Source organism: Podarcis pityusensis, assembly GCF_964106645.2.
Source record: "Podarcis pityusensis genome assembly, chromosome: 2".
NCBI lineage: Eukaryota > Metazoa > Chordata > Lepidosauria > Squamata > Lacertidae > Podarcis > Podarcis pityusensis.
Genome location: NC_138029.1, coordinates 63120274 through 63147506, shown reverse-complemented (window position 1 = coordinate 63147506; position 27233 = coordinate 63120274). Strand labels below are relative to the sequence as shown.

Here is a 27233-nt window from a genome sequence, read left to right as displayed (position 1 = left end):
GGAGCCCATCGCTCAATCTGACTCGCGACGTGATTTCTCCCGCCGTCCAGCCCCCCCGCCCGCCAACTTCGCTCTAATTGCGCGCGCTCCCCTCACACACCTTAACGCTCCTGCCCACCCCGTCGTCGAAGAGCTTTTATCTTTCCCCACGCCCATCCCCGTCTCCCGCCGCTATCCCTTGGCGGGTGAGGGAGAAACTCCGCTTTCCGACCCAGCAAGCCCCACCCCACACTCGGTGCCCTTCTCGTCGTCGTCCCCCTTCTTCACACTTTCCCCCCTTTGCCCACCAGCCCGCCCGCCACCTTCGCTCCCCGCCCCCGCCGCGCGTTTCCCGCCTTCCTTCCGCCCCTCACACCGGCTGGGCTGCCTCGCGCAAAGACGGAGCAGCTCCCGGCCGAGCTGCTGCGCCGGGGCAAACTTGGCCAAGCCGCTCCAGCGGGATTTGCTCCCGGCAGCGGGAGGAAAAGGAAAGGGAAGCGCGCCTGAGGCATCGAGAGAGCGCGTCCGCTCTGCTTGAGGCGGACGGAGGAGGCACAGCCTTGCGCCGGCAGTCGAGTAGAAGCAGCCGCGGAACCCCCGTGGCCAGACGTGGCTTCGCCTGCTGCCGCAGCCCCTTCGCTGGAAATGAAGAGAGTGTGCACGCTCTCCCTCTGGCTCTGGATCGGCATCGTCTCGGAAGCAGGTGAGTGAGCGCAGGCGCGCCTTCGACGGAGCGCACGCCGGCGGCGCCGCGCAAGCCGAGGAGCTGCTGTGGGCTGGCAAGGGATGGGACGGGGCGGGTGGCGGCGGGCATCGCCTGGCTGCAGGATGAAGCGGGGTGGAAAGCTCCAGCCCAGCAACTCCGCGCTCCCTCCGCCCGCGTGCGTGCGCGGAGTTGAGCCAGCGGCTCCCGACCGCCTGGCACCGGCGGGGACGGGCATCCCCTGGCTCCTCTCACCCTTCTGCTGCTCTTTGCATGCTCTCCGTGGCCTCGGTCCCCAACCTTGCCTTTTGCCTCCCTTTCTAGATAATATTTGGCACTTTTCAGCTCTCCCCGCTTTTATCGCTTCTTGGGATTCTGAGTCCCCAGCTGTGCGCTCTGCCTCTGTCCCTTCATTCCCTTTCACATCCCCTTCCCTCTTTTGTTCAACTCCGCCGCTCTCCGGGCAAAGCATCTGCCAGCTTAGCAGTACTGTACCCGCTTCCTTCGACTACTTGTTCATCTTTTTCGACTTCAGCTGGATGACGGAACGCCATTCAACCACCAGAGGGCACTCTTGGGTGACTAATCTTTTCCTCCAGCTGCACGCAAAGTTCGGGCAGGAAAGGGGACTTTAGACATCCCTTTGGTTTAACCCCGCAACAGGGATCAAACCTGCGCTGGTTCCTCAGGAAGTGCGTTCTGGTGTGATCCTGTACAGTTTATCCTGCCTTTGTGTTGGTTTTTTTCTTTCTTTTCCTTTTTAATGCATTGCCTGTTGTTTGTGTGCTATGATATATAGTCTGTGTGCAGACACATAAGTTGGTTCAAGTTACTGCATGTATTACCAAAACACATTGACTGGCCCAACACTAGGGCTGCAGTCCCAAAGTGAACAAAGTGGGACCATAGGAGCCAACTCCTAGGGACTGAGGTCCCTTCACCCTCCCCCAATAAAATATTGGAGCCCCCCTCCCCATTGATCGACATCACCATTCAAATGGTGTGTGCACACTGCTTCTTGCTATTGATTATGTGGAGTGGGGCTTACCTCGCCCCCCCCCCAATATTTCATTCAAGTTAGCACCCCTGAGTGGGACTTTCCTTCTGAGTAGATCTATACTGGCTGAGACTGCATGAGATGCCTGTCAACTTGGGAGTAGGGAGGTGGTCTACCTGCATGTCGGAGCTGCTAATAAAATAAAGCTGTAGGTAACATTTGCTGAGATGCAGAAAATGTTTCCGTGGAGGAGGACTATGACACATGATTTGCTAGCGTTCAGGGGGGAGGCTATAAGGAACCAGAGAGACCACAGCAAAAGTCATAGTGCAGGAAGCTTTGCATGCGGCAAGATCAATTTTTGCAGCATAAGACCATTTTCTATAATCACAGCTCCATGATTCATCACTGTTGTGGTGTATTGTTTATTCCACACAAAAAAGTGATTTAAAAGCAGGGTCTTAAGCATCTGAGAGGTATAGAATGCAGCACCATGCTCATTGCAAGTCCAGACAGCTGCTGCTCAGCAAAGGTGCTTTTAAGGCATAGTGCTTTGCAGCTGGAATTGGACATTGTGATGAATTATTTGTGGGTGGTGTTACCTTTCTCCTACTAACCTAATGGGTCTGAACAAGGCTAATACACACTGAGTTGCTGCCTCTGGGGTGGAGTGCACACAAGCAGCGCACATGCTTGGTTTTTCATGTCCTGATACAAAGAGAACTGAGTTGATGTAATGCTCCCTTCATAAGGATCAGAGTTTCTGTGAGGCAGGAGGGCAGTGTGGATTGAGAACACTACCTTTCCTAAATGAATAGCTAGAAAGGAATGAAGAATAAACAGGTGTGAGATAAATCTGGCATAGGGGCTTGAATGTGTTCAGAAAACCGATGGTGGTGATGTTCAAACCCAGGTTCAGCCATGAAGCTCACCTGGTGACTTTGGAGTACATTAGTTTCAATGGCACACAATTTTTTATAGTAGCTTTAACACTCTTTATCTGTCTCTTATGCTATAATGAATGTCTTATGATCAGGTGCCACTATTGGCATACTTAGCTTTGATCAGTAAATATTTCCTTTTACATCCAGACAGTATTGCACCATAGTTCAGGGGTGGGGTAGGTGATTTTAGCCGGTCACTTTGTCAGCCTGTCCTATCTCACTGGGTTATCGAGAGGATAAAGCAGGAGAGATGAGGAGATCCATACATATTCCCTGGAAGAATTGTGTGTGGCAGGGTAATCATCACACATAATGTTAAGAAATGTTAAGTCTTGTGGTTTGGGTGAGCAGGTTTACAGACTCCTGTATTTGGGCTCTTTATAATAGGGATGTCTAAACTGTGGCCTTTCAGATGTTTTTGGACTACAGATCTCATCAGCCCCTGGCAGTAGTGGGGGGGGGGGGAATCACAGGGGTGGTTGCCCCGGGTGCAAAATTCTTAGGGGTGCAACATTTCAACACCCGGTACTGCCTCAATGCAGTGCATGCTTCCATTGCTGAGTTCTGTTGAAAATGGCTTCTCCATGCAAACCAGGAAGTGCCCTCTCCAGGCAGCGGAATTATTTCTCTTTTCTTAATCTCTGCGGCTGTGATCTCCTGGGTGCCATGGTGTCATTAGGAATGTGCATGCGTACTCTGTCCTTTTCCCTCCCTCCTTCCCTCCCTTGTCAGGCCCTGGGCACTGGCAACCCACGCTATGCCAATGCCTCAGTGGCGTAGCGTGGGTTGTCAGCACCTGGGGCAAGGCAAGTAATTTGCGCCCCCTAACCCGTGGATTTTAGTAGGGGCAGAGAGCTGTGAGTGCGAGCGCGCCCCCCCCGATGTTGCGCCCGGTGCGGCCGGCCCCCCCTGCATCCCCCACGCTACGCCACTGCAACGCCTACCAGCATGGGACAAGGCCCATTCTTTGTTGCCTCCTTATTTTGTATGATAAGTTGTAAATAAACATGCACAGTCGGTTCTCCTCAGGCCCATCCAGCCACTTGGTTAAGGGTGCACCAGTTTCTTTGGCCTGCAGTACATAGCTGGACTGCAGATCATACTGACTCGCCTGGCTCCATGGATCAAGTCTCCATTTACAGTGAGAGTGCTAAAAGCATCCTTTTGGCACGAGGCCAAGTAAAACTCAAACCTACCGCTTCCAGGAATGTAGCTGAGGGAGGCAGACAAATCCTTGTAGCAGACGTAGTGGAGCATGCTGACATGATTGCAGAGGGCATATGGAATATATTATTGCCGCACTTTTCCCCGATAGATCCCCAATTGCCGCAGCACCTGCTGCAAGGACGACGCTTGACACAATGTGTTAAACAGATACCCCCTGCTCCTTGTAGCCTGGGACTTGGTGCTAGGCATTCCGATGGATTGCAGCACGATCATAATTTCTCCTCTGTGGGCATAGAAATACTTCTGCAGCTGCTCTGATATCCAGTGACTGTTTAAATTAATCCCAGGATTTTTATTGCCTCTGGCTATCTTAAAGCTTTGTTTCTTATTTCAAGCTGCTAATGAGGTGGGTTGTGTTAGTCCCGTTGGTGGATTTCTCCTAAGGTCAAAACTGTAATGGTGCTTAATGAATTGCAGTGGTATCATTGCTCCTCCAAAGTGCCTCGTCATTAAAAGGACACAGCCAGGCTCAGTGTGCCTGGCTCTATTGAGTGGCAGAGGAAGCCTCTCGGGCACCTGGGGCGGTGCGCCCATAGGGGTGGGGCGAACCACCCATAGGGACGGCACGGGGCATGTGGAACCCATAGGGACGGGGTGCACAGCGCCCATAGGGAGGAACAGGGCGCACGGCACCATGGGGGGACAGGGCGGAGAGCACAGTGCCCTTAGGGAGGGATGGGATGGGGCGCGCAGCGCCCACAGGGACGGGATAGGGCATGAGGTGCCCTTAGGGAGGAACAGGACAGGGTGCGGGGCGCCCATAGGGGTGGGATGCACCACGAGGGCCTGGGCCTCAGCCACCCTATAGCTGGGGGGGAGGCAGCCGGCGGACATCGTGGAGCCTGTGAGTGCCCAAAACACGCTGCAGGCCTTGTAGTGAGTGCTCCCCGCCATTTTGTCACCCCCCTCAGTGGGGACACCTGGGGTAGACCGTACCTACCGCACCCCCTTGCTACACCCCTGGTTCTACCCCCTCACAAAAATAAGTCTACATATACTCACATGCTTTGCATCCAGAAGGTCCCCCCACACTTTGCCAGTAGGGTTGTTAAAAGTCAGAAAAGTCAGAAACTCTGGAGAGCCATTATTAGTCAGTGTAGACAATACAGTGTAGGCTGTAATGGTCTGACTCGGTATAAGGCAGGTTCCTATGCTCCTATTGTGAGTGCAGACAGCTTACAAAGGGAGATTTCCAGTCCACTGTCCCACCTTATAATTCCTCAGTCCTTTTAGTTTTCTTCTTCTTCTTGCAATAGCCTTCTCATGTTACACTTGACTAAGACATTCAAAGCCAGCTCTGCACAGTTGTGGCTACTTGGCAGTCAGGCCAAACCAAGAGATGATGGAAAATCCAAAACAAGCTAGCAAGTGTCCAAATGGAATTCCAGTTATTGTGCTACAGTCCATTGATGCCCTTCATAAAAAAGAGACAAAGACAATATTGCTGCAAAATCAGAAGGATATCATGAATCACCAGCCACTGGAGAGACAAGAAAGAATGCAAAGTTGTGTAATGCAAAAAGGGCAGAACCTGGCGAACTAACTTATTGAATCTGCCCCCCTCACATTCTGCAACTGCAGTCATTCACTTGCCCTTCTGACTATTTCCAGTATTTTAAACAGTATTGTTTTTCCACAGTTACTCCTCCTATATAAATAATGCCTCTTTACTTCTCTCCATCTGTGTTATGAATTTACAGCAAAGATTTATCCCCATTTCCTCCCTAAAAAAACCCAAGTTATCTGATCAGACAGGAAAAAATAATAACCCAATATGTTATTCTCAGAAAAGAGAGTGGACCTTCTGGAATTTATCTTTAGACATTAGGAAGTTTCTAAAGGATACAGGGATTACCTTTTCATAGTAGTAAACCTAGAGTTCGCCAGATGTCAGTTTATTCCGTTAATGGCTTCATAATAGGAAATAACCTGTTCAGCATACTGGAAGTGTGTGAGTATAGTTGTTACATAGACAAGCAACTGTAAACCTGTCTATAAGGAGATAAAATAATCACTGAATGCTTTCAAGACATGCATATGCTTAACTTCCGGGCATGAACTTAATAGAGGTACATAGTCAACTGTTTGCTGTTACAAATGGGTTAAATTTATACACTGCTGAGATAGGCATGCACTGAACTGAAATTGGGTGATACATTATAGAGATCAAACTGTGCCAATATTATGCTCTCTGAACTTTATGTAAAACTGAGTCACGCACTATGATTAATCCAGGTATCTGCAGGTCCCTGGCTTTTAACAGGTAGCCTGCAAAGAGTTAAGTGAAGATGCTTAGCTATGATGCCAGGCATGATGTCCAAGCCTTTGCTGGCGGAGGTCAGCAGTGGTTCATGGGAAAGGAAAAATTGGCAGCTGGGCCGGATGTCCTGCATTTCCCCTCTTCCTGCAGCCGCCTGAACTGCGGTCCTTATTTAGCTTTCCTGATGGGCAGGAGGAATCCGATGGCGGAAACTGTCATAGCCTGATAACAGTTCAGGGACCCCTTTATGATGGGTGTCTAGGTAGGCAATGGGTCAGTTTTCATTTTGGTGAGGATGGGGGAGGAGAACAGCATGCCCGGCCAACTCAGGCATGATTGACACTGGCCATTTAATATACATTTTCCAGGGGGAGAAAGTATCTGCACTTCAGTGTGTTGATCTGCTCACTTACTTGTACACAAATCACGCTGCATTTCTAGTCTGAAAATAATCCAACAATGAAATGATGACGTCTTTCAAGGAGGTGTTTTTTTCCCCTTTCTGTGGGCGGTTGAGCCAGCTGACTCAGGGAGGAGTTCATGGGGAGAGGGGAAAGGGGGATCCTGGAGTAGAGCCTTCTGGCTGGAGTCCAGGCCCGGGCAGAGTTTTCCACTGACTTATGGTGACAATGTGTCAGCAAGGCCAGCAATAACAATGGCATGGTACATGGTGACGCAGGGCTTGTCAGAAGTGAGAGGCAGTCAAGAAGGAATCTGTGTACAAGCAGCATACACAAAACATTCGGACGTGTATTTTCACCATACATGGTGCTTTGATATGATCTGTGTACTAGAGTCTACATTTACAGTTACATACAAAACAAATCTGTATTAGAAGTGCTGAAGTAAATATATTTCCAATAAAAGCAACTCCACTATATTTGTATTGACTTTTGCCATTTTCTCATGGAGCAACATGCTCCATGAGAATGGTCATCATATGCGCACTTAGCCATTCCTTTACCCCATGTATCAATCTCCATTTGGAGAATGAAACCTCAGTACAGAACAGCTTAAACTGCAGGTCAGAGCTAGGCAAGCACTGATGATTTGGGGGGTAAAGGTAAAGGGACCCCTGACCATTAGGTCCAGTCGTGATGGACTCTGGGGTTGCGGCGCTCATCTTGCTTTATTGGCCGAGGGAGCCGGCGTACAGCTTCCGGGTCATGTGGCCAGCATGACTAAGCCGCTTCTGGCAAACCAGAGCAGCGCACGGAAACGCCGTTTACCTTCCCGCCAGAGTGGTACCTATTTATCTACTTGCACTTGGACGTGCTTTCGAACTGCTAGGTTGGCAGGAGCAGGGAACGAACAACGGGAGCTCACCCCGTCGCGGGGATTCAAACCGCCGACCTTCTGATCAGCAAGTCCTAGGCTCTGTGGTTTAACCCACAGCGCCACCCACATCCTGATTTGTGGGGTAGCTATGGTGAAATTCATTGTGGACATCCTAATGATCACCAGTGTTTGCCCAATTTTGACTTGAAGCTTAAGCATTTCTGTATCAGTGGTTTAATTTTCCATGTGGTGACTGATACATTAAAAATAATAATCCAAGAAAGGCTGCTTGAAATAAGAGATAGGAAACATGCTCCAATTTCCACTTCACTGAAGAGGGCAAAGTTACTCTGGATTTAAAACAAGACAAGATGGGGCATGCAATTTTGCAAACATATCCAATTAGCATAACTCATGTTGTTCACCAAATGTTGGTTTTTCTGGCTGTAGAATTGTAAACTGCACATTAGTAGGCAAACACAGGTTCCCAGTTTGCCTAATACTGTTAATGCATGGATAGGCAGGGCATTGGAAGGGAGTGTTACTGGGCAAGAGTGAGTGCTTAAACATTTTCAGCTCACCAATGTCCCCCATAACCCTTCTCTCCCACCAGTTTCCCACCCCTCTCTTTCTCTCCCAGCTCCCTGCTTTGCCCAGGTGGCTCCAAGGCCATGCAATAGCCCATCAGTCAAGCAACAAGTCCAGGAGAATGGTTGTAGGGAAGGGCTAAGCACTTCCAGCCTCTGATTCTCCTCTGTAAATACCCGCTGCTGCATCACTGTTGACTTTGCTTGCTGAGTTAAATTATACATATACCCCGACTTTATGCATTAACAGTGCACAGGATTATTTGAGTTGCTATAATAATAATAATAATAATAATAATAATAATTTATTATTTGTACCCCGCCCATCTGGCTGGGTTTCCCCAGCCACTCTGGGCGGCTTCCACAGAAACCAAAAATACACTAAAATATCACACATTAAAAACTTCCCTGAACAGGGCTGCCTTAAGATGTCTTCTGAATGTCTTCTGAATAAACCTCTAAAAGGCAACATGGAAATAAGTGACTGTTATGTCCAACAATGGCTGCGTGCACATTACCCTGGCTCCAGTGTGCTCTCATTCTGGAGGTACACCTGACATTAGCCACAATCCATATCTATCATGTAGTTCTTGATTGTAGTGCATTGGATGAATATATCCTTGCCAGGCAAATGCAACTTGAAATGCAGCAGGCGGGCATGTCTCATTGTGTTTTAAGTCACTAATATGTACATAGCCTACGTATTTTGGAAGAGCCTACGGCCTATTCCAAAGAGTAACCATATTTGCTCCAACTTGCTGGTTGTTCTGTTTTCCTTGCAGTTTTAAATCTTTCCTCATTTCCACCCTAGCAGCATCTGCAGGAAGGAATAAGGGTGATCAACCAGAATAGCTGATGGGTCTAGTCTCAAGAGATGTAGACAGAGCAGAAAGGAACATAGCAATGCCCCGCAGAGTGTTCCACAGAAAGAAGGAAGGAAGTTTTTATTACTAGGCTAAATCCTAAATTTCTTGTTCTGCACTCAATGACGTCCGAGGGACTGTTGGCTGATTGAAATTGAGAATGAAAATTCCAAGAATCACTGCAAGGGCCTGGGGTATGTAAAACGTTTGGCAAACCAGAAGTTTTCAGAAATTGCACATTAGTAAGTTGAAACTGCACTGTTTCCACAGGTAAAACTGAGATGATGTGGACAGCCAAGGCTCTTATGGAATATAGGCCCTAAATCTAGAGGAGGAAATAGCTGTATTTTAGTCCTGTTGAAATAAGTGGGTCAAGTTTAGTCATGGCTAAGCCTAATAAGCCTGACTATATTAGGGCCAAAGTATACAAGGATTTAGTTGTCCTTCCTCCACATGTCTATATTGCAAATTATAAAATGTACAATTCAAGTACATATGCAATTTGAGAACCAAATGTTTCAGCCTTGTAATTTGATTTTCTGATCAATCAATCATTTTATTTGCATGCCATCTTTCCATAGTTAAAAGTATGCACGAAGCAGATTACAACATATAAAAAATGCAAAACTACAAACATAAGAATAGTAGTTATAAACAATAAACAAAACATCAAAAAGTACACAACCAAACTGAACAATTTCCACATAAATCATAAGATCCAGTATAAAGATATAAAAAACTAGTATCAACAACAGCAGCAACCCCCCTGCAACAAAATCCCCTAAACAGTATCCCGGCCCCTGATAATAAAATGATATTTATTTTATAGGTTGGATCATCCTTTATATTTTTATTTATACAGGCAACAACCAATTTATGTGGCCCGAATGACATGTACACACGCACAGCACCGAACCTGGAAATACCCCAAAATGTCATAAAGACATCACAAAAAGGGGCGGAATGGGGTACAGGCAGAGCAGGCTTATGTGTGCTCTGCCAACACATGGGAGGATCTGGGATGTAACCCCCCCCCAAAAAAAAAAACGAGGATTGCCTGTATACTAGGGACTGCACCACTGTTTAGGTTGCTCACCAACCCCTGCCTGACCACCTCCCCTTTTCAACCCCTCTCGTCTTACACCTGGCACTAAACCCATCCCCATCCCTTTACACCTAACCCGAACCTGCCTTCTCTCTGTTTAGTTTGTTATTCTATTTTTACTGCCAGGAAAGGGGAGACTTGCTTTTGAGATTTTCTGCCTCAGATACCCAATAACTTGGTTGGCGTTGGATACTATGCACCTTGATTTGAGAGTGTGTGTGTGTGTGTGTGTGTGTGTGTGTGTGTGTCCATTTATTGCTCCACTTTTGGGCAGCAAAATGTCCTGAGTTGGCTCTGTTTCTGCATAATGTATTAATATTTCAGGTAAAATATCATTGAGATAAGAATACAAATGAAGGAAGCAGGGCAAGACTTACCAAAAGGAGTGAGAGTAGAGATGGTACAGTATTTGAAAGAGGTGCTTTGCCCAAAGTATTGTCCAAAATATATTTGGGAGGAAAATGTGTGTGTGTGTTTTAAAGTTAGTACCTTTCCTTGTGCCTTCCTCATTCTCGAAGAATGAGCATCCACTGCCTCATGCTGATATGTAGCTTTGGCATTCTGCTTGCTCCTGACTTTGCAGTTCAGTGGCAGAGTCAGACAAGGACTGTGCTCCCAGGGCTTGGCATTTCCCAGTATTTACAGCCCCCTCCCCACCCCCAGCTGGTTAGACAAATAAAATCTAATGCCGACTGAATCCCCAGCTCTCTGTCCTCAACAGCAATAACAAGACCTGGGTGGCATTTCAAAGAATGTATCCGTAGGAGATGGCTTGAAATTAGCTAGCATTGGAATATATTCTTTTAATTTTGGGGGCTGGAAGAGAAATGTAATACTTTCTTTGTAATAGACTGGAGACTCTGGCTTAGCTGCTGTTTAGCTAGTATTGCTATGAATTGGAAAGATTGCTTAGAGCATTGACCTCTCACTAACCCCTTCCCCAATCCCAATGAAAACATGTTTTATTGCAAGAGCAGATAAAAGGAATCATAAATAAATGTGGTCTTGTGCAAGCTGTATGCTACCTGCCCAAGTGCAAAAATATACGTTAGCACTGACAAGTTTGATTAAAAATCGGTGGCTAAAGTTCCTGCTTGCACTACATTTACAGTTTTATAATGTTTTAAGAGAAGAGAGACTGTATCATCCGCTTTAGAATACAAACCACCAAGCTTTGAGAAAAAGATTCAGATCCATCGCTGATACAACAGATTGCTAGAAATGAAAGTTTCTGAATTCCTCCTTGCAGTTTCAGTAGGGGGTACATGGGCCCAGGGGGAGACTAGGCCCATTTTTATAACACTAAACTGTGGTTTAGTGTTATATCCAAACCAGGTGTCCAATTAATTCATCAAGACAACAGATTATAGAGTTTTTGGAGACCACGCTGTTGTGGATTTCCCTATACCTTTCTGCTACATCTTGAATGAATGAGACCATGAAAGCTAGTTCATCTGATTTTCAACCCCTTTCAAGCACACTCAGTTATTAAGTACAACATCTTTGTTAGTAATTACGTTCCTTAATTGAGTCATTAGCATATATAAACATTTCTCTGCTATTGTATTCTACTTGTGAGTACCTCTGGGGTTTGAGTTATTGTGTATGGAAACAATTTTAAATAGGAAAACAACAATCAGTAGAATTAGAATATTTTTTTTAAAAAAATTGGCAATTTATGATGGCCTACAAACCATTTATAAAAATATATTTTCAACTTGAAGTTCTAACTATGAAAATATGATTGATCTGAACACAAGTAGCCTGTTGAGAAAGCCATAGCATGGCATTTCAATGGACATCTTTTTTGTTTGAGGGAAAAAATGAATTTCATGCCTGCCTGTAATTATTAGTACCGGTAGTTCTCAGATGCCTGAGGTATCTGTACAGATTCATTGACTGTCTCTTTGAACTTGTAATCATCAGGATTTGTACTCTGCAAAGGTTGCACTATTTGATCGTTTTATTAAAGGGGGAGGTAACTGAAGTACTTCAATCCTGGGAGGCTACAGAATAAAATATTAGATATGCATTCCTTTAAGAATTAATTATATGATCAAAGCATTTTCCATCCATTTCCTGCTCTCTATACTGCTATGATTATAGCTCATCTCTCCACCAGAGAATTCAAGAAAACTGTAATGTATTTATAAAACTAAATAGGGAATAATGTTTGCACATTGGGGGGAAATGGTCTGTTTCAAAGGCTATAAATTTAGCCAGTAACTCCAAAGTAATGAAAGTAATCAAGGACCAAACCAGGGATGGCACCTCCTCACCTCTCTGCAAGTGCTCGAGCATTTTTCACACCTTTGTGATGTGAACAAATTCAACAGATGAAGTGTTTCCCAATATGAAGATGATATGAAGTATCTCTTATTAGGTTTCTCTGTCAGGCAGCTGTTAAAAGAAGTCATAGGAACACTGATTTTAGAAAAAAGGCCACACCTACATTTAAAGTACTTCTTCAGCTTTAACGGTAATGGTTTTCCACAAAGAATCCTGGGAACTGTAGTTTGGTAAAGGCACTGAGCTCACAGACCTACAGTTCCCAGCACCAGCTCCCAGGATTCTCCATGTGTGGTGCAAAGAGTGCTTTGAAAGCATGGGGTGAATGTAACTAAAGAGAACTGGCAGTCCTAGAGAAAGAGATGGCTAGCCCCCTTGCCATCAGTTTTTGGCAGGCCAGATCCAAAAGGAAACACGTGCTTTCAGATGTGCAAAGAGCACCCTGCCCCTCTAACTTAAAAGCAGCACATATGGAGCTCAGCAGAGGGATAGAAAGGCTGCTGACAGCCCAGATCCGAGAGGAGGTCTGCAGGGTGGCCCTGGCTGACCTAGTGGCTCTGGGCCGGACATGTGGCTACCTGACAGGCTAACTTTGGCCCAGGACATCTCCTCTCTGAGAGGATGGAGCCGGGGAGGGAAAGGGCACTGCGGTGGGGCAGGGGGGAGAGAAAGGAAAGCTGACAGGGAGAGAAATGCAAACACGGCCTAGCAGTTATGGTGTGGGGGAGGTGTGGAGGAAGATGAAGGGTAAACCTGGCAAGAGAACTCAGGAAGTCAAGCTGAAGCAAAGTGAGGGGAATGATGAGATAGAGTTTCCTGGAGAGGGCTGGAGAGAAAGGCAGACAGATAAACAGCCAGGAGGACCCAAGGAACGGATGCTGTTCTCTGAGCAAAGTCCTAGAGGGCGCTACGCAGCTGGCAACTTGCCAAGGCCTGGTTTCTGTTCTCTCTCTCTCTGTCTCCTTATGCCTTTTGATTTTACTTCAAGGACTTCCACATATGGCAAACATATTAGAAAGAAGAGGTGTCACTGCAGCCCCCTCCCCACTACTGTTTTCTAAACACTAAATATTGTTCATAATATCTAGCAATGTGCTGGTAATGCTGCATATTTCAAGGGAAGGCCAGGCGTTAGAAAGATCAGGTTAGATTCCTCGGCCACACAGCCATCAGGCTTCCTAAAAGCTGCAACTTGTATGATATCAGTGCTATATTGTTCTGTCACATCTTGGTTGCCTGTGTACACATTACTGCAGGGCTGCCTCAAGACATTTTGGAACCTGAGGCAAACCACAAAATGGCACCCCCTATCCCTGCCAGGTGAGAAGGGGTGAGTTATAATTTCTGTTACGTTATTTTTATGAAGAATGCATAGGTTATATAATAGGCCTGCATGGGGAAGTTTGATGTTTTTATTGTAAATTGAAAATAACAATGGTGGTGGGTTTTTTTAAAAAAATTGACAAAATTATACTGACCTATACTGTAGTTAAACAGCAAATTATCCAGTACAATTATACTTATTGATCTACCTCACGGTGATATTGTGAACATGGGGTTGTCATTTCTCATCTAACCTAGCATTCCTACCAAATGCTTTGCTGCAAGGAAGGATATCCAGGATATGTGTTGCCTGTTCTAATGCTGTAGGGCTCAGGATGCAACCTTTTTCTGGGTGTGGTATTGCTGGGTTCAGCTCCATTCTACAGGAAATGAACAACCAGGAAAGGCGTCAAGAACTCTATAGCACTTGGAGCAAGCAAGAAATGCAGGACTACCCATCTCCTTCTTGCAATGTAGTCTTTATAAGTGTTGAGAAATTAAGTGTATAAATGGGACCTACAGCAAAACGTCACAATATATTTTCTCTCACACACATCTAAAAGTAACGTTCCTGTTGAGGGAGGGGACCAGCCAGCCAGTTAACCATGTCTTCCTCCAGCTTCCTAAAATCTGCTAAGGGCTCAAGCAAGCCAATTCTTTCTCACTCTTCCATTCTTGATTTTCCATTTTTCTTTTCCAATTGACATTCAACATTCCATGGCTCCTGATGATCATGGAGCATGCTTAGTTTGCATTGAGCTGTTTGGGGGCATGGGGTTGCCCCATTTTGGTATTTGTGGACTTTTAAATATTCTTTGTACTTTGGCAAACTTTGGGGTCGCCCTGAGCATTCTGATACCTCCCTTAGATTTCTTAGTAGCTGCATTTTCTATTGGCATGAGAGCACATAAGTTCACCAGCCAAATGCAGGCTATGAATTTTAATCCTTGTTTTAATTCTGCCTGAGTTTTGTAAGAATAAATGAACTGCCTGTGGTGGTGTGTTTCACTGTAACAATTTCCAGAGGAGTAGGGATGTTAGTTTTCTTTAGCAAAAACAGCAAAGTCTCGTGACAACTTTATTATAGCATAAGCTTTTGAGTTCAGGTGCATGAAGTGTTATCCTGTCAATGCATCTGATGAAGTGGACTGTAGTCCACAAAAACTTATACTATAATAAATTTGTTGCCCTTTAAGGTGCTTCACTGCTTTTTGTTCTTTTTGCACTATTGGCTCTGAATAAAGGGCCTCAGACTCCACCCCGCCTCCGGAAATTTGGCATTTGTAAGGTTTTTTCATTCTGTTTATCTCCCAAGACAGTCCCGGGAGGGGTGGGTTTTTTGTTGCTGTAGTTTTGAGGAACCTAAACAGGCAAACTGATTCTGGTCTCTTTCTCCAACTATAATAATGTTGTCTCAAGGAACAATTAGAGTTGCCAGATTTCCCATATTATTATATCATATTTCAAAATATCCCAACTCCATAAAACAGGCACTCCTAGATTCTTGGCATGGCCCATTTTGATCTAGTGGTTTCATGACAGTTTCATGTACAGCATTAAAATATCTGCCTCCCCTCCCCATACTCTTGCCCTAAAGTATTAAGAGCTGAGACCAAATTTCCCCATGTTGTTCTAGTAGCTATATTTAACCAATAGTTTCACAGTTTTCAGACGGGAGATAGGCCTCCCAGAGAATATATGGGCAGCTGGTAGGTTTGAGAAATATGACATCTGCTCACTCAGCCCAGTAACCAATTCCTTTCAGTTGTGTTTCATCTTGCCCAGCATGATGTATTGTCATATCCGTCAGTATAACTTGGGTGTCTATGCAGTAGTCAGGTGCTGCGTGTCTTTATTGCTAATCCGAAAGGTCAAAGGAGCTGCCACCTCTGCCAGTTATTAATGTGGACTTCTAGCTTCCACAAACCACATTCTTTGGGGACATTAAAGCACTGATATCCAACTGACACCTTCCCTTTCCCTGCCTTTAGCTGCCCATGCATCCCCAAACTACAGTGACAATTCCAGCTCTGAAGTTGACTGCCATCTGCATCCACCCTTTGTTATTTTAGGAAGGGTCCTTTATGACAAACTTTGAGGAGCCCAGGTTTAGGGTGCTGCATCTGCTCTGTAAGGCCTACTTTGCCACAGGAAGCAGCTCTCAAATTTGTTTGGGCTCTCATTTAGGCCACCTAGTTATTCACTGCATACACCAAAACAAAGGATAAGTACATGTCCTTGAATTAGGTGAATGGCCTACTCTGGGAGGGGTTGCACTCCACGAAAAGTTTAGGACTCTGGGAGTACTTCTGGATTTCAGCTTGTCACTGCAGTCCCAAGTGGTTTCTGTGACTAGGCCTGCTTATGTCAGCCTTAGGCTAGTACATCAGCTGTAGTCATTCCTAGGCTGAGAATGTCCTCACTTCTCCATGCTGTAGTGACTTTCTGCTTGGACTGCTGCAATGTGCTATATGGGGAGCTGCCCTTGAAGGTGGCTTAGAAGCTGAAGCTAATGCAGAATGTGTCTGGAGGCTGGCATCCGCAGCAAAAGAGGTCTAAAGTGAGATGATTAAAACCTGCCCCCTATACTTTCTGAGCAGGGAAAGTTGTAAAAATTGTTTCTTACAACACTGGATGTTCTGAAGTTCCACCTAGAGGTTTTGTGCTTTTCTTTATTTGTATAAATACAATTTTATTTTTTTCCAGACCACAAATTATTTCTAAGTGTCATTTAGCTGGGAAAAGCTCTAATCTTCATTCCATATCTTCAAAGCATCGCTTATATTGAGATACTTATTTAATTAGTTAATGAGTAGACTTTACAACATTTCAGTGTTTTTTTTCTCCCAGAATTTTAATTTAATGGTGGCCGTTTATCTTAAAACTTCTCTATATTGTCGTTGTGGAGTAGATTCCACTTTGGAAAGAAGCCGGACATTGCCCGTGTTAGGAACTATTTTAGGATAGGTCTAGGAGCTCACAGTTTAATTAATACCATGTGGAGCAGGTTGGAGGACATTAACTAATCCTTTACTTATTTTGTTTATCATCACTTGGGATAAACAAAGACTCTGGACTAACTCTCGGCATGAGTAACTCTGAATGGGTGGGCAGACTTGACCTTGTTATAATCAACACCTTGTAAATTATGGCAAAAGTGTGACTATTAGCTATACATTAGCTATACATTTCTAAAAGCAAGAGTGTTAGCAATTAATCTTGTATGGGATGGGGGCAAGACAGTGATGGAAGACTTAAAATTAACCCCATGTGGAGCACACATGGGATACTGTCAGATGCCCTCATGTGAGAAACAGAAAAAGGATATTGGCACTGATCCTATAAAAATAGTACACAATATAAATTGATTGTGTGCCTTTGGTGTGGATTTATTTGTTTACATGTGTATTTAGTATACTTGAAAATTTTCCTCACTTGCTTGCTACGACTCAGAACAGTTCACTGTATATCTCTGTATCTATTCTTTAAAATAAACTAAAAATGTCTAAGTAACATGGTTACGATAAACCTATCTTCATTCTTATCTATATTTGTTGAAACTTACAGCACCCCAGAAACATTTTTGTGTGTGGAAGCAAGCTTCAGAGTTGGGGAGTCAACATAGGGTACATCAGACTAGTGGCCCTAAGTGTATCCATTGGACACATGGAGGATACAATCAAAAAGTCAGCTAGCTTGGCTGACCACTCAGACAGCAGAGAAAAGAGTTGCTCTGGAATCAGACAAGCATATCAACAAACTGAGCTCTGGTCCAAGCCTGCCAGCCTTGCCCTTTCCCTCTCACTACCTTGCTTGCTCCCACTGCCTCTTCCTCCTGATTGCTACAGAAAGCATCAGTATCTGGGTTACTGAAATGGAATGCTGGCTGCAGGATGCTTTGTTAATGGTCTCTAGGTGGAGGCAGTGGTGGACAGGTGAAGAAAGCAACACAGGAGAGGGGAAACAAGAGTGATGGGCTTGAATTAGTACTTGCTGGTGTTGATTGCCTGACAGAAGTTGTGGAAGCAGGCATAGTGAATGGAGCCCTGTTTGTCTTTTATTTCCGCTTAAGGCATTTACAGCCCAAACAATGTAGATCTTTATAGGTTCACAATGGTACCTAGAACTGTAGCTTGATAGCTGTATTTCCTGAAATTGTGATACAATGCTGTTTTAGCAAATGTACCTATCAAGTAGCGTCACTATTGTGCTGTTGGTTTTACCTCTTTTTTGCTCCCTAATTATAAATGTAGCTCTATTTTGTGAGACCACTTTGGAGCAGCTGTGGCTGTTAAAGTCTGAAATAAATCCTTGGAAGGTGTTTGTCTGTGTGGACCAACTTTGTGTTTATAGAAAAATGATTTGGTGCAGGAGAGGGTGGAGGTACAATTCCTGCCACTACATCTGCAAAGGAGAAGCGGAAGAACACACACACTTTGAACCAGGAAGGCAAAATCTGCGGCCTCGTCCTGACACTTCTGGTGCTGACATCACTAGTCAGCAGTAACCTCTACTCTTGTTGACACAAGGAACAAACCCCAAAGGCCGTCTAGACATTGAGTTGGCTGCCAACTTATTCACTAATATCTGGAAATGCTCAGAGATCCACTTGGAGGCAAACCAGGGGGAGAAGGAGGCTTGAGAAGGGAAATGCCATTTCCCGTGTTATTTTTTAAAAATGGATTCCAGTCCCTAGGCCAAAGCTGATTCTTGCACCTCCCATTTCCCCACCATCTGCTGACTGTGAGGTTAGAACAAATGCCAGTTTTAAAACTCTGTTCTCACATCATAGTTGCTGCTGGTCTCTTCTCTATGCCAGAACTTCTCCAAGTTATGCAATTCCTCCTGCTGATTCTCTTGCCTAATGAAGTGGGGTGGGTGGTCATGAGGAAGAGGACCTTTTTCAGTGGTGGCCCCCCAGCTGTTTTTTTTTAAATTATTTTTTAAAAATATTTTTCTCATTTAAAAAAGCACATGCATTTTCTCTTTCTTCAGGTTGTGTTTTCTACAGATCAGTTACATTTGTTGTGAGACATTGGTGTTATATGCAGTATAGGGTTGGGAAGAAAAGAAGTGGGGGGCGGGAGAGAGGGGGTAGTGTGGTGTTGAATGCCCTCCTCAGAGAGGCTCAGTTGGTACTTGGTAGCATCTTTTGGCACCAGGTGAATATCTTTTTATTCTCCCAGGCGTTTCAATTAAATGCTCTGGTGGGTTTTCAATTCTGACATTAATCATTCTTTTAAAGCTGGTTTTATAGAGATGTTATACTACTCTGTGTTGGTTTTATGCTGAATTTTGTAAAATAGCATAGATATTATTAGTTTTAGCTTATTTTTTTATTGCATTTTGTTTTGGAGTTTTAAAATATATATATATTAAGTTTTGTAAACTTCCGAGAGGATTTTGTTGATGGCAAGTATAGAACTAATGTCTAAATAAAAATAAAATAAATCTTCCACGGATCAGTGGCAGCTGCTAACTCTGCTGGGATTGGCTGCATTTATGAATTCCTATGTGCTGCTGATCCCTGTTGAAAATCAGGTTTGTATCCAGTGCCGATCAGCTGATGGGCAGTGCCTGCAAGCCCTGTTTTCATTCTGGATCTTCCTTTGCAGCTTGACTTGAGTTCAATACCAGACTGCAAAAGAAGAAAGGAAAGAATTGAGATCACACTTAGAGCACTTGCCCAATTCTTTCCTTTGAAGCTGGGTCAGGTGATTGATAAGTGGGTGCCCCTGCTCACTTGTCAGAGTGGCCCACATGAGTGTGGGAGCCGAAGATGTGGCTGACCAGATCCTGTTCCCTAACCCCACCTGTGTTATTTCAATCAGAAGGGCCAACTGGACTTGAAGAATGATTAGGGCTTGCTCTTCTAACCCTGTCACAAAACCAGCCCATGGTTTCATCAGACTGGGAAGGGAGTCAGCACAAAGGGCATAGTGTATACTAAATACTTCACTGAGAGGAAACTCTGTGAATCAGCAGATCTGCCAAATCCTCCAAGAGGGAGGCAAAAGGAAGTGCAAAAAATGCTGAAGCATTTTGAGACTTAGGGATGAGGATGCAGGAGAGGATTTCCTGCTGGCAGGAAGGGAAGCTTTAAAAAATGGCTCTGAAAGGTCTTGAGTATTTCATCCTCAGCTTTGAAATTCTACACAGCTCCCATTTGCTTCTGTGATCTTCCCATTTAGCAAAACAAAGAGTCCGTATCCCTCTGGCTCTGACCAAACACCTGTTTTCGAAACTGCAGAATGCATAAATGGAATTAAGTGTGAAAGTTTCTTAGACTGAGCTGTCATGAGCTGTGGCAGCTGAGTGATGATAGGTATGTGGAGCTGGGGACACAGTCATGCAGCCAGGGGTTGACTTTACGGAAATGCCCCCTCCCTGAATAACATGCACATGCAACAACCAGGAGAGCACTGCGAGCAAACTGGGAACCAGCACATATCATCTGCTGCTCATGGGTAGGAACGTAGTGTTTAGAAGATAAGCACAGAAAGGCAGAAATTGATCATAAAAAAAGAAAATCCAAAGGCCCCTATAATAAAGGGCAGGGGATAACCAGGAAGGACAAAGGAAGAATTCTGTGTAAGCCACTCACACAATTTGCCTTTGGCAAATTACAATGAATTGCCAACATCCTTGTAAGGAACAACCAGTAAGGCACAATTGTTTTACTCACCTGTCAGTTTGTGAAAGGGTGTTTCTGATATGTACTAGTCACTGGCCAATGTTATGCTGTGGGGTAAGGGTTCATAGTCCAGGGGTGCCAACTTGAATAAAATATTGGGAAGTGTGTGTCAGATAAACCCTGCCCCACATAATCACAAGATGCGCACACACCATTTGAATGGCAATGTCCATCAACTTGGGGGGGCGGCACCCTCAAATCTTTTTTTGGGGTCGAAGGGACTTTGGCCCCTCGGAGTTGGCTCCTCTGGTTCATACACATAACCAGATTGTAAAGGACAAATAGTCACAGATCGTAAAGCGCTATGCAAACTCTTTAAAGTGTTTGCATGAATTTCTGTAGCAGATTCTGCATTACGATGCCAGTGTGGGCACAGCCCTACAATCCATGGCAAATGTATATCAGTTTTTGCTTGCGATAAGCATCAAGTTGCATCAAGAATATGCTTATGCATCAAGTGAGACTACCAGAACAATGGCACAGAATAATTGCAAAGAAACTGTGCTGTCACTGAGCAATCTGAATGTTCCACAGTAAGTCCAAGGAATCAAATGAATAGAAAAATAGGTACTGCCTAGGGAGGGCAGGAGGACGCAGACCCCTTCTCTCATGACTACATAATCATTTATCATCAATATCTCTGTGAAAGTCCAATGCTTCTTTGTAACTTGGTGTTGAATATATTCAATATCAGGACTTGAAGTTTGCTATGAACTTTATCCCCACTTCTACCACCAAAATTTGAAATGGTGCCCTTGAGGAAAAACATGATAATCCTCTTCAAAACTTCCAACTACGGTACAGTGGTGCCCCGCAAGACGAATGCCTCGCAAGACGAAAAACCCACTAGACGAAAGGGTTTTCTGTTTTTCGATGCGCTTCGCAGGACAAATTTCCCTATGGGCTTGCTTCGCTTCCCCCCCCCCCTTTTTCTAAGCCGCTAAGCCGCTAATAGCCTTTTAGCCGCTAAGCCGCTAAGCCTTTAATAGCCGCTAAACCGCTAATAGCGCTAATCCGCTAAGCCGCTAATAGGGTTGCTTCGCAAGACGAAAAAACCGCTAGACGAAGAGACTCACGGAACAGATTAATTTCGTCTTGCGAGGCACCACCGTACTAGTAAAAATTTGGCCCCATTGGAGGATTTCAGATTGATATTCACGGATTTCTCTGCCACCCATATGAAAATTAAAAAATGAGATTTGCTTATCATAATAAATATTGAAGCTGTTACATTTTCAGGTGGTTTCTTAAGATCTTCATTTACAACGTTGAAGATAAATCTGTTTGAGTACCCTTATGTAGGTTAGAATAGTAAGGGTTACGTGAGGGGCTTGTGGAAAAGTAACTGCATATTTTAAGAGAGACAGAACCGCAACAATAAGATTGATTTAAAACCAAAACCAAAAAAGTATTGTGGCACCTCAAAGATAGGAATAAACGTATCATGGCTTAAGCTTTCGTGAACTTACGAAGTGAAGTGTGGGCCATGACAGCTTTTGCTAATACTGTAGTTAAAAGTGCTACAAGATTTTTTGCTTTTGCTGCACAAACTTAACACAACTACAGGTACCCCCGAAAGAACTCAACTGTGCATTTTCTCTCTCTTTACAACTCATGACCTGCACAAATCTTGGTATTGTTTAGTTCTCAGGGGTGTTTTCTGTAATGTTAAAAATCAGCTAAAAACATAGGTGGGATGTTCCCTCCCTCCCCCCCCCCCCCGTTTCCTTTGTTTTAGTAAAAACAAATTACAGTGAACAAAAAAAAGTAACTGGACCACTAAATCTTGTCGCTAACCTGTCAGTACACCAAGGACTCTTTCTGATTATGCATGTTGCAATCATTAACAAATGCTGTTTTAGGGAAATTATCCCCCCTTTCCCAGCAATGAGCTATCCATATCAAGAATAAAGAGGAATGGAAACATGCCAATAATGATATGGTTATGCACAAGATATCTTGAGTCAACAATCTCAATTAATAGAAGACGTTTGGTGACAAGTACATTTAAGCAATGGCAGACAATGAATCCACTTTGGATAAAGACCCTTGTCTGCAGTTTGCCCCTTTAAAAACCATAAACTGAAAGATCAAGGATAGGAATAGGAAACCCAGTTTTCCAGAAATAGACAAGGTGTCAGCGGCTGCAGAATCCTGCTTCCTTTTTCAATGTCCCATCAATCCAGTTGTGTTTATTTTACTATCCTGCTGCCAGCTCTCTTGGAAACCATCTTGAGAAAACAAATATTACTGGAGTTGCTGCATGCCTTTTTAATTACACTAATTCTTTCTCCATGTTAATAGTATGTGAATATTAGAATAATATATGCACATATGAGACACAATGACTCATACTTTTTACAGCTGCATGTTAACTCGCCATCATGTATGTGTGTGAGCTCACTTGGTTTCCTCCATGAGGCTCTGGAGAAAAAACCCAAAGGATGAAGGTCACAGCATATAAATCTTGGAGCGAGAGGAAGGGCATTATAGTCTAGCAGGAGTATCTCCTTCACACCTTGGGGTTTTACTTGAGACACAAACCATCTGCATGTCAGTCAGCTGCCATATCATAGCAGACCTCCCTGCGAAAATCAACTGTCTGGAGGGGCTGGTTGTGCCTTTGCAGGCACCAGTGAGAATTTCAACCTGGTGGGGTCAACTATACAAAGTGTCTATACAAAGTGGTGATTTTGGATTAGAGGGAATAGAGTTGCAAATGAATCTGGAAGAAGGAATTTTTTAATTTGAGGATCAGATCCTGCCTTTGTGTTTACTTCCAAAGCTGTGAATGTAACAGCAAAATGACTACCCAAAGATTGCGGTCAACCCTCTGAAATGCGTTCAAGCACCCAGTTGTTGCCAGACAACCATCATTTTAAGGGCCTTCTTGTTTTAGAGCAGAGATGGTCACCTTTTTTCGCCTGAGGGGCACCCTTGGTCAACTCTCGCAGTCCCCTCTCTTGAGCTGATCCAAGTAGCTCAGCTGAGTAGGATGCTGTCTCCCCAGTTATCAAATGATTAATCTGATAACTAGGAAGGGGTGAAAGATCCATCCCATCAGGGTCATGGGATTCTAGTGCAGTGTCAACTTTAGTTTTTTCTTCTTCTCTTTTTGCTGCTGTTGCAACAAAAATGGGTGGGGGGAAACGACAGAGAAAGTTTGTTTGGAGGGGTGTCATGTTGCTCCTAGGCCAGGTATTAGCCACCCTTGTTTTAAAGAGTTGCTTCTCACTTAAGCAGGGAATTAGCATGGTCCAGTAGATAAAATGTTTGATTGCAGAAGTCATGAGTTCAACTTTGGCTTTCTATTGTAACTTTTGAATAATTGTTGTGAATATGTATAGGATAAATATTTAAAAGCATCTTCTTCATTTTTTTAAAAAAATGCAATGTAACTGATGAATAATAATTATTTCCAAACTATAGGAGTACAGAATACCATACAATGGATATCCCACCACTCACCATTATTTTTTTCACACTTTAGCACACTTTAGACCACAGCATAGCAACCTGTTTTGCTGGTGTGATGAACTGGCAATGTCACACCCTGTCATTGACAGACTTTAGAGAAGAGGTGGAGACACTTGCCCATGAAGTTGTAAATGATAATTAGAACCAATTAAGTATAAACAACAACAGCTGTTAATGTACTAATCATTTACTATTCCTATTTTAACTCTCACACTTTCTCTCTTGATGAACTTTACTCACTGCCCCTCAGCTGAATTTAACACAGGCTTCCTCAGCCTTGGCCATCCAGATGTTTTAAGACTACAATTCGCATCATCCCTGACCACTGGTCCTGCCAACTAGGGACCATGGGAGTTGTAGGCCAAAAACTTCTGGAGGGCCGAGGTTGAAGAAGCCTGATTTAACAGATGTTTTAACTCCCTAGAATGCTGCTGCCTTAATTCTCAGTATCACAAACACTTTGAATACCTATTGCTCTTGGGACTAAGCCGGATGTACATTTGATTATTGAACATGGGTTTCCTAGGGTAAGGGTTAATTTCTGAGTCTTAAAGAAGCAGTAATTGTTGTTGTTATTGTTGTTGTTGTTGTTGTTGTTGATAATTCCCTGCCCTTCTGGCTGGGTTGGCCCAGCTACTCTGGGCAGCTTCCAACATATATAAAAACATAATAAAACATCAAACATTAACAGTAACAATATGATCTAATATAAAGAGTCATAATAAATTTAAAATAACGTATATCAAATACGTAAAGCAATATTCAGTCATCCTTTAGAATCTAATAGTAAACAGTAAGCACATGGCTGACAGGAACAAAACCTGCCCTCTCCTTTACTCCACATGCTTTGCTGCTTTAATGTTCTTTCCCCTCCAGTCAGCTTACTTCTGGTATCAGAACTAGGCTGAAGGTAAAAAAGTTTTAAAGCAGCAGAGCATAGAGAATACGGCAAGAACAGGCTTGATTCTTATAGGGTTTATCACTTTAGAGCCAAACTGGCAAGCATGAATGCTATAAACAAACATGCATCTGGTTTGGTCCTTCCTCCAACGCAACATTACATCTTTAGTTGCTACTGGTTCAATTTAAAATGTTATATTTACAGCCCAAGAAACCATGATTCACTGGTGTAGGAATGAGTGAGAAGCTCCACCACTCCCTGCTCTGAAACCTTCCCTCTTCTTCTTCTTCTTCTTCTTGTATGTTTAGCTGCAGAACTATCCTGGTTTGTTAAGACATAGTTTCCTGTGATGTCTGAATTCAGAAACTTATCCTGATCTGAAGGGAGCACTTAAATCAGTTTCCCAGGTTGACATCACGGTAAACCATGGCTTAACAAACCAGGGAGTCTTATTTGAAGCCAAGCATGGGAGGGGGGGAGAAGATAAAACACGCACGCTCATTACTTAAGAATGAGATGCCAGGATGCTCAAGAACAGGGCCAACCATCCAGATGTGGAATCAGAATAAAAAGCCTTACTTATAACATGTGCTTTTCCAGATTATTTCAAAGGCAATGTACCTAGAGCAGCAATTATGATTGTCACTAAGTTATTTTGAAAGCTCCTTTTTACTACGGCAAGAGACAGCAGTTAAAAGGGAACAAAAGATGAATCAAGGAATGTAGGACACATTGATAGGAGGGGTGGTTCCAAGATGACTGGTCAATACTACTGTTATCCTATGTTTCCCGCATTCCACCCCCCAGTACAATAAATGCAGTTTATGGTGTATTCCAAAGGATAGTTTGTTCCTTTTCCTGTTGTACTTGTGGAGAGCCTCAGACAGGATACATCTGCAGGAATCCCAGAACCTAAACCTGCACAGACTGTACATTTTCTTTCTCTCCCCCCTCCCACCCCCTGCAACCCTAGTATAGTGATGTTGCCTAACAGGTCATAAAGCTAAGAGAGGTGTCTTCAGTTTTTGTTATTTTGCATCCTTCCTTGTATCCTCCACCCAGTTCCACGGGACAATATTTGTGCCCAGCCCTCTGATCAGTTCTCATGAGCAGAACAGAGGAGCACCTATCTCTGCCCCAACCATTGTTTGCATGTTTTGCCTTTACCTAAAGGAAGCAACATGGGTTAGTTGCTGGCAGGGACGTTGTTTCTAACAATGTGTTAGATAAATAAATAAATCCCAGCATTCGTAAGGAGGAGAGCTGTTTCGCAAGAGAGCCATGAGTGACACAGTTACATCTGCAGTTTCCCCATCTTCCTGCTGATGTGGCTCTGCTCTTTGAGAGCACCAACAAAGAAGCCCCAGCAGCAAAATTTGTGGAAGCATAGAGAAGGGTTTAGTGTGCAAAGCTAGGTGGTGTTGTGCCTTAAATATGAGAAAGCAAGACATTTCACATATGTTTCTAGAGGGTACTTAACCCACAACACTTAGAGCTGTCATCCTTCAGAACCAATTACCTTCCTAATACACACACACATTGAATGCAATCAATGTTTACCCAGAAGTAATGGGGCTTGTATCTCAGTAAGTTTGTTTAGGATGCAGCTGCAGTGACCCATGTTTTAGAGGCAAGGAGGTCTCTCATTATATAGTGATCATGTCCTGCTTCAATGTGTGTGTGGGGGTGTCCTCAAGCCCTTAGTACACTGATTTCAATGCCTGTTATGATTCTCCTCAGGACACCTCTAAACATGTACTGAAGGAAAGTGAAATTGTTCCTGTGTCAATAGTGTCTAGCCATCTGGAGCCCAGAATTTATACTGGAGGCAGATATGTCCAGCAGTAAATTGGATATAAAGATTTGTATTCAGGACAGATCAGAATTATTTTTGTTTCAAAATGGTTATATTTTCATGGGATTTCACAAAAATGCTTTCATTTATTTTCATTAACACAGAACACATTTTTTGTACAACATCCAAATGTTTTCCCCACCCATCTGTCTTTTCAGTCTAACTGTTTTGTTAAGTGATAGCTTCAGGGAGAAAAAGGATGCTTAACCCTTTCTAACTGTACCTCTTCCCTTTCTCCCACTCAGTCATTCTGTTTTCTTTCATCCTGCGCTGCAAGCTTAGAACAGGTTTCCATCTTCCATTTGCAATTCCATCTGAATGTCAGGGATGCAGGACTTGAACTAGGAATCTTCATGTCCAGGGAAAGGATCTAGTTTTGTGAGCAGCCAAGCATGGATTACATGTGCTCAAGCCACATAGACTTGTTCATGTTCATAAAGATGTTTTGCATGAGCACCCCAGGCTTTCCTATGGAGGGAATTATTTATTTATGTTCACAAGGACTGAATCCCCATTCTGCACCTCAAAATGTACCCTTGCCTGAGAAAAGACTGGGGAGGTGTTTCATGTACGCTGCATCACAACCAACTTCCCACTCCAGCTACTTCTACATATATGCATATATTATTAATATTTATTTTTCATTTCATTTCTATACCGCTTTATATTTTTACAGAAAAATCCCAAAGCGGTTTATAACACATTAAAACATCAAATAAAACCATCCAGAATAAATATTACTAAAGAAAGT

At 43.8% G+C, this 27233-nt stretch overlaps 1 protein-coding gene and 1 long non-coding RNA gene across 5 annotated transcripts in view; one reads left to right on the top strand and one right to left on the bottom strand.

Moving 5' to 3' along the window:
• The first annotated feature begins 364 nt into the window (after nt 1-364).
• FLT4 (fms related receptor tyrosine kinase 4) overlaps nt 365-27233 on the top strand; it is an 88271-nt gene continuing 61402 nt past the window's right edge. For 2 of the 4 annotated variants that reach the window (XM_080991273.1, XM_080991272.1), the window contains exon 1: nt 13376-13552. In XM_080991273.1, coding sequence (XP_080847399.1) covers nt 13429-13552 — 124 coding nt within the window. In that variant the 5' untranslated portion in view covers nt 13376-13428. Of the gene's footprint in view, nt 683-13375; nt 13563-27233 lie in introns of those variants that run through there. The other 2 variants (XM_080991274.1, XM_080991275.1) reach the window with 2 other exon arrangements.
• On the bottom strand, nt 4561-13206 carry LOC308469253. The gene is made up of 4 exons (XR_013982056.1): nt 12986-13206; nt 12223-12343; nt 5706-5842; nt 4561-5264 (listed from the first exon to the last, which is right to left on the bottom strand). It is a non-coding gene; the product is annotated as an uncharacterized lncRNA (long non-coding RNA).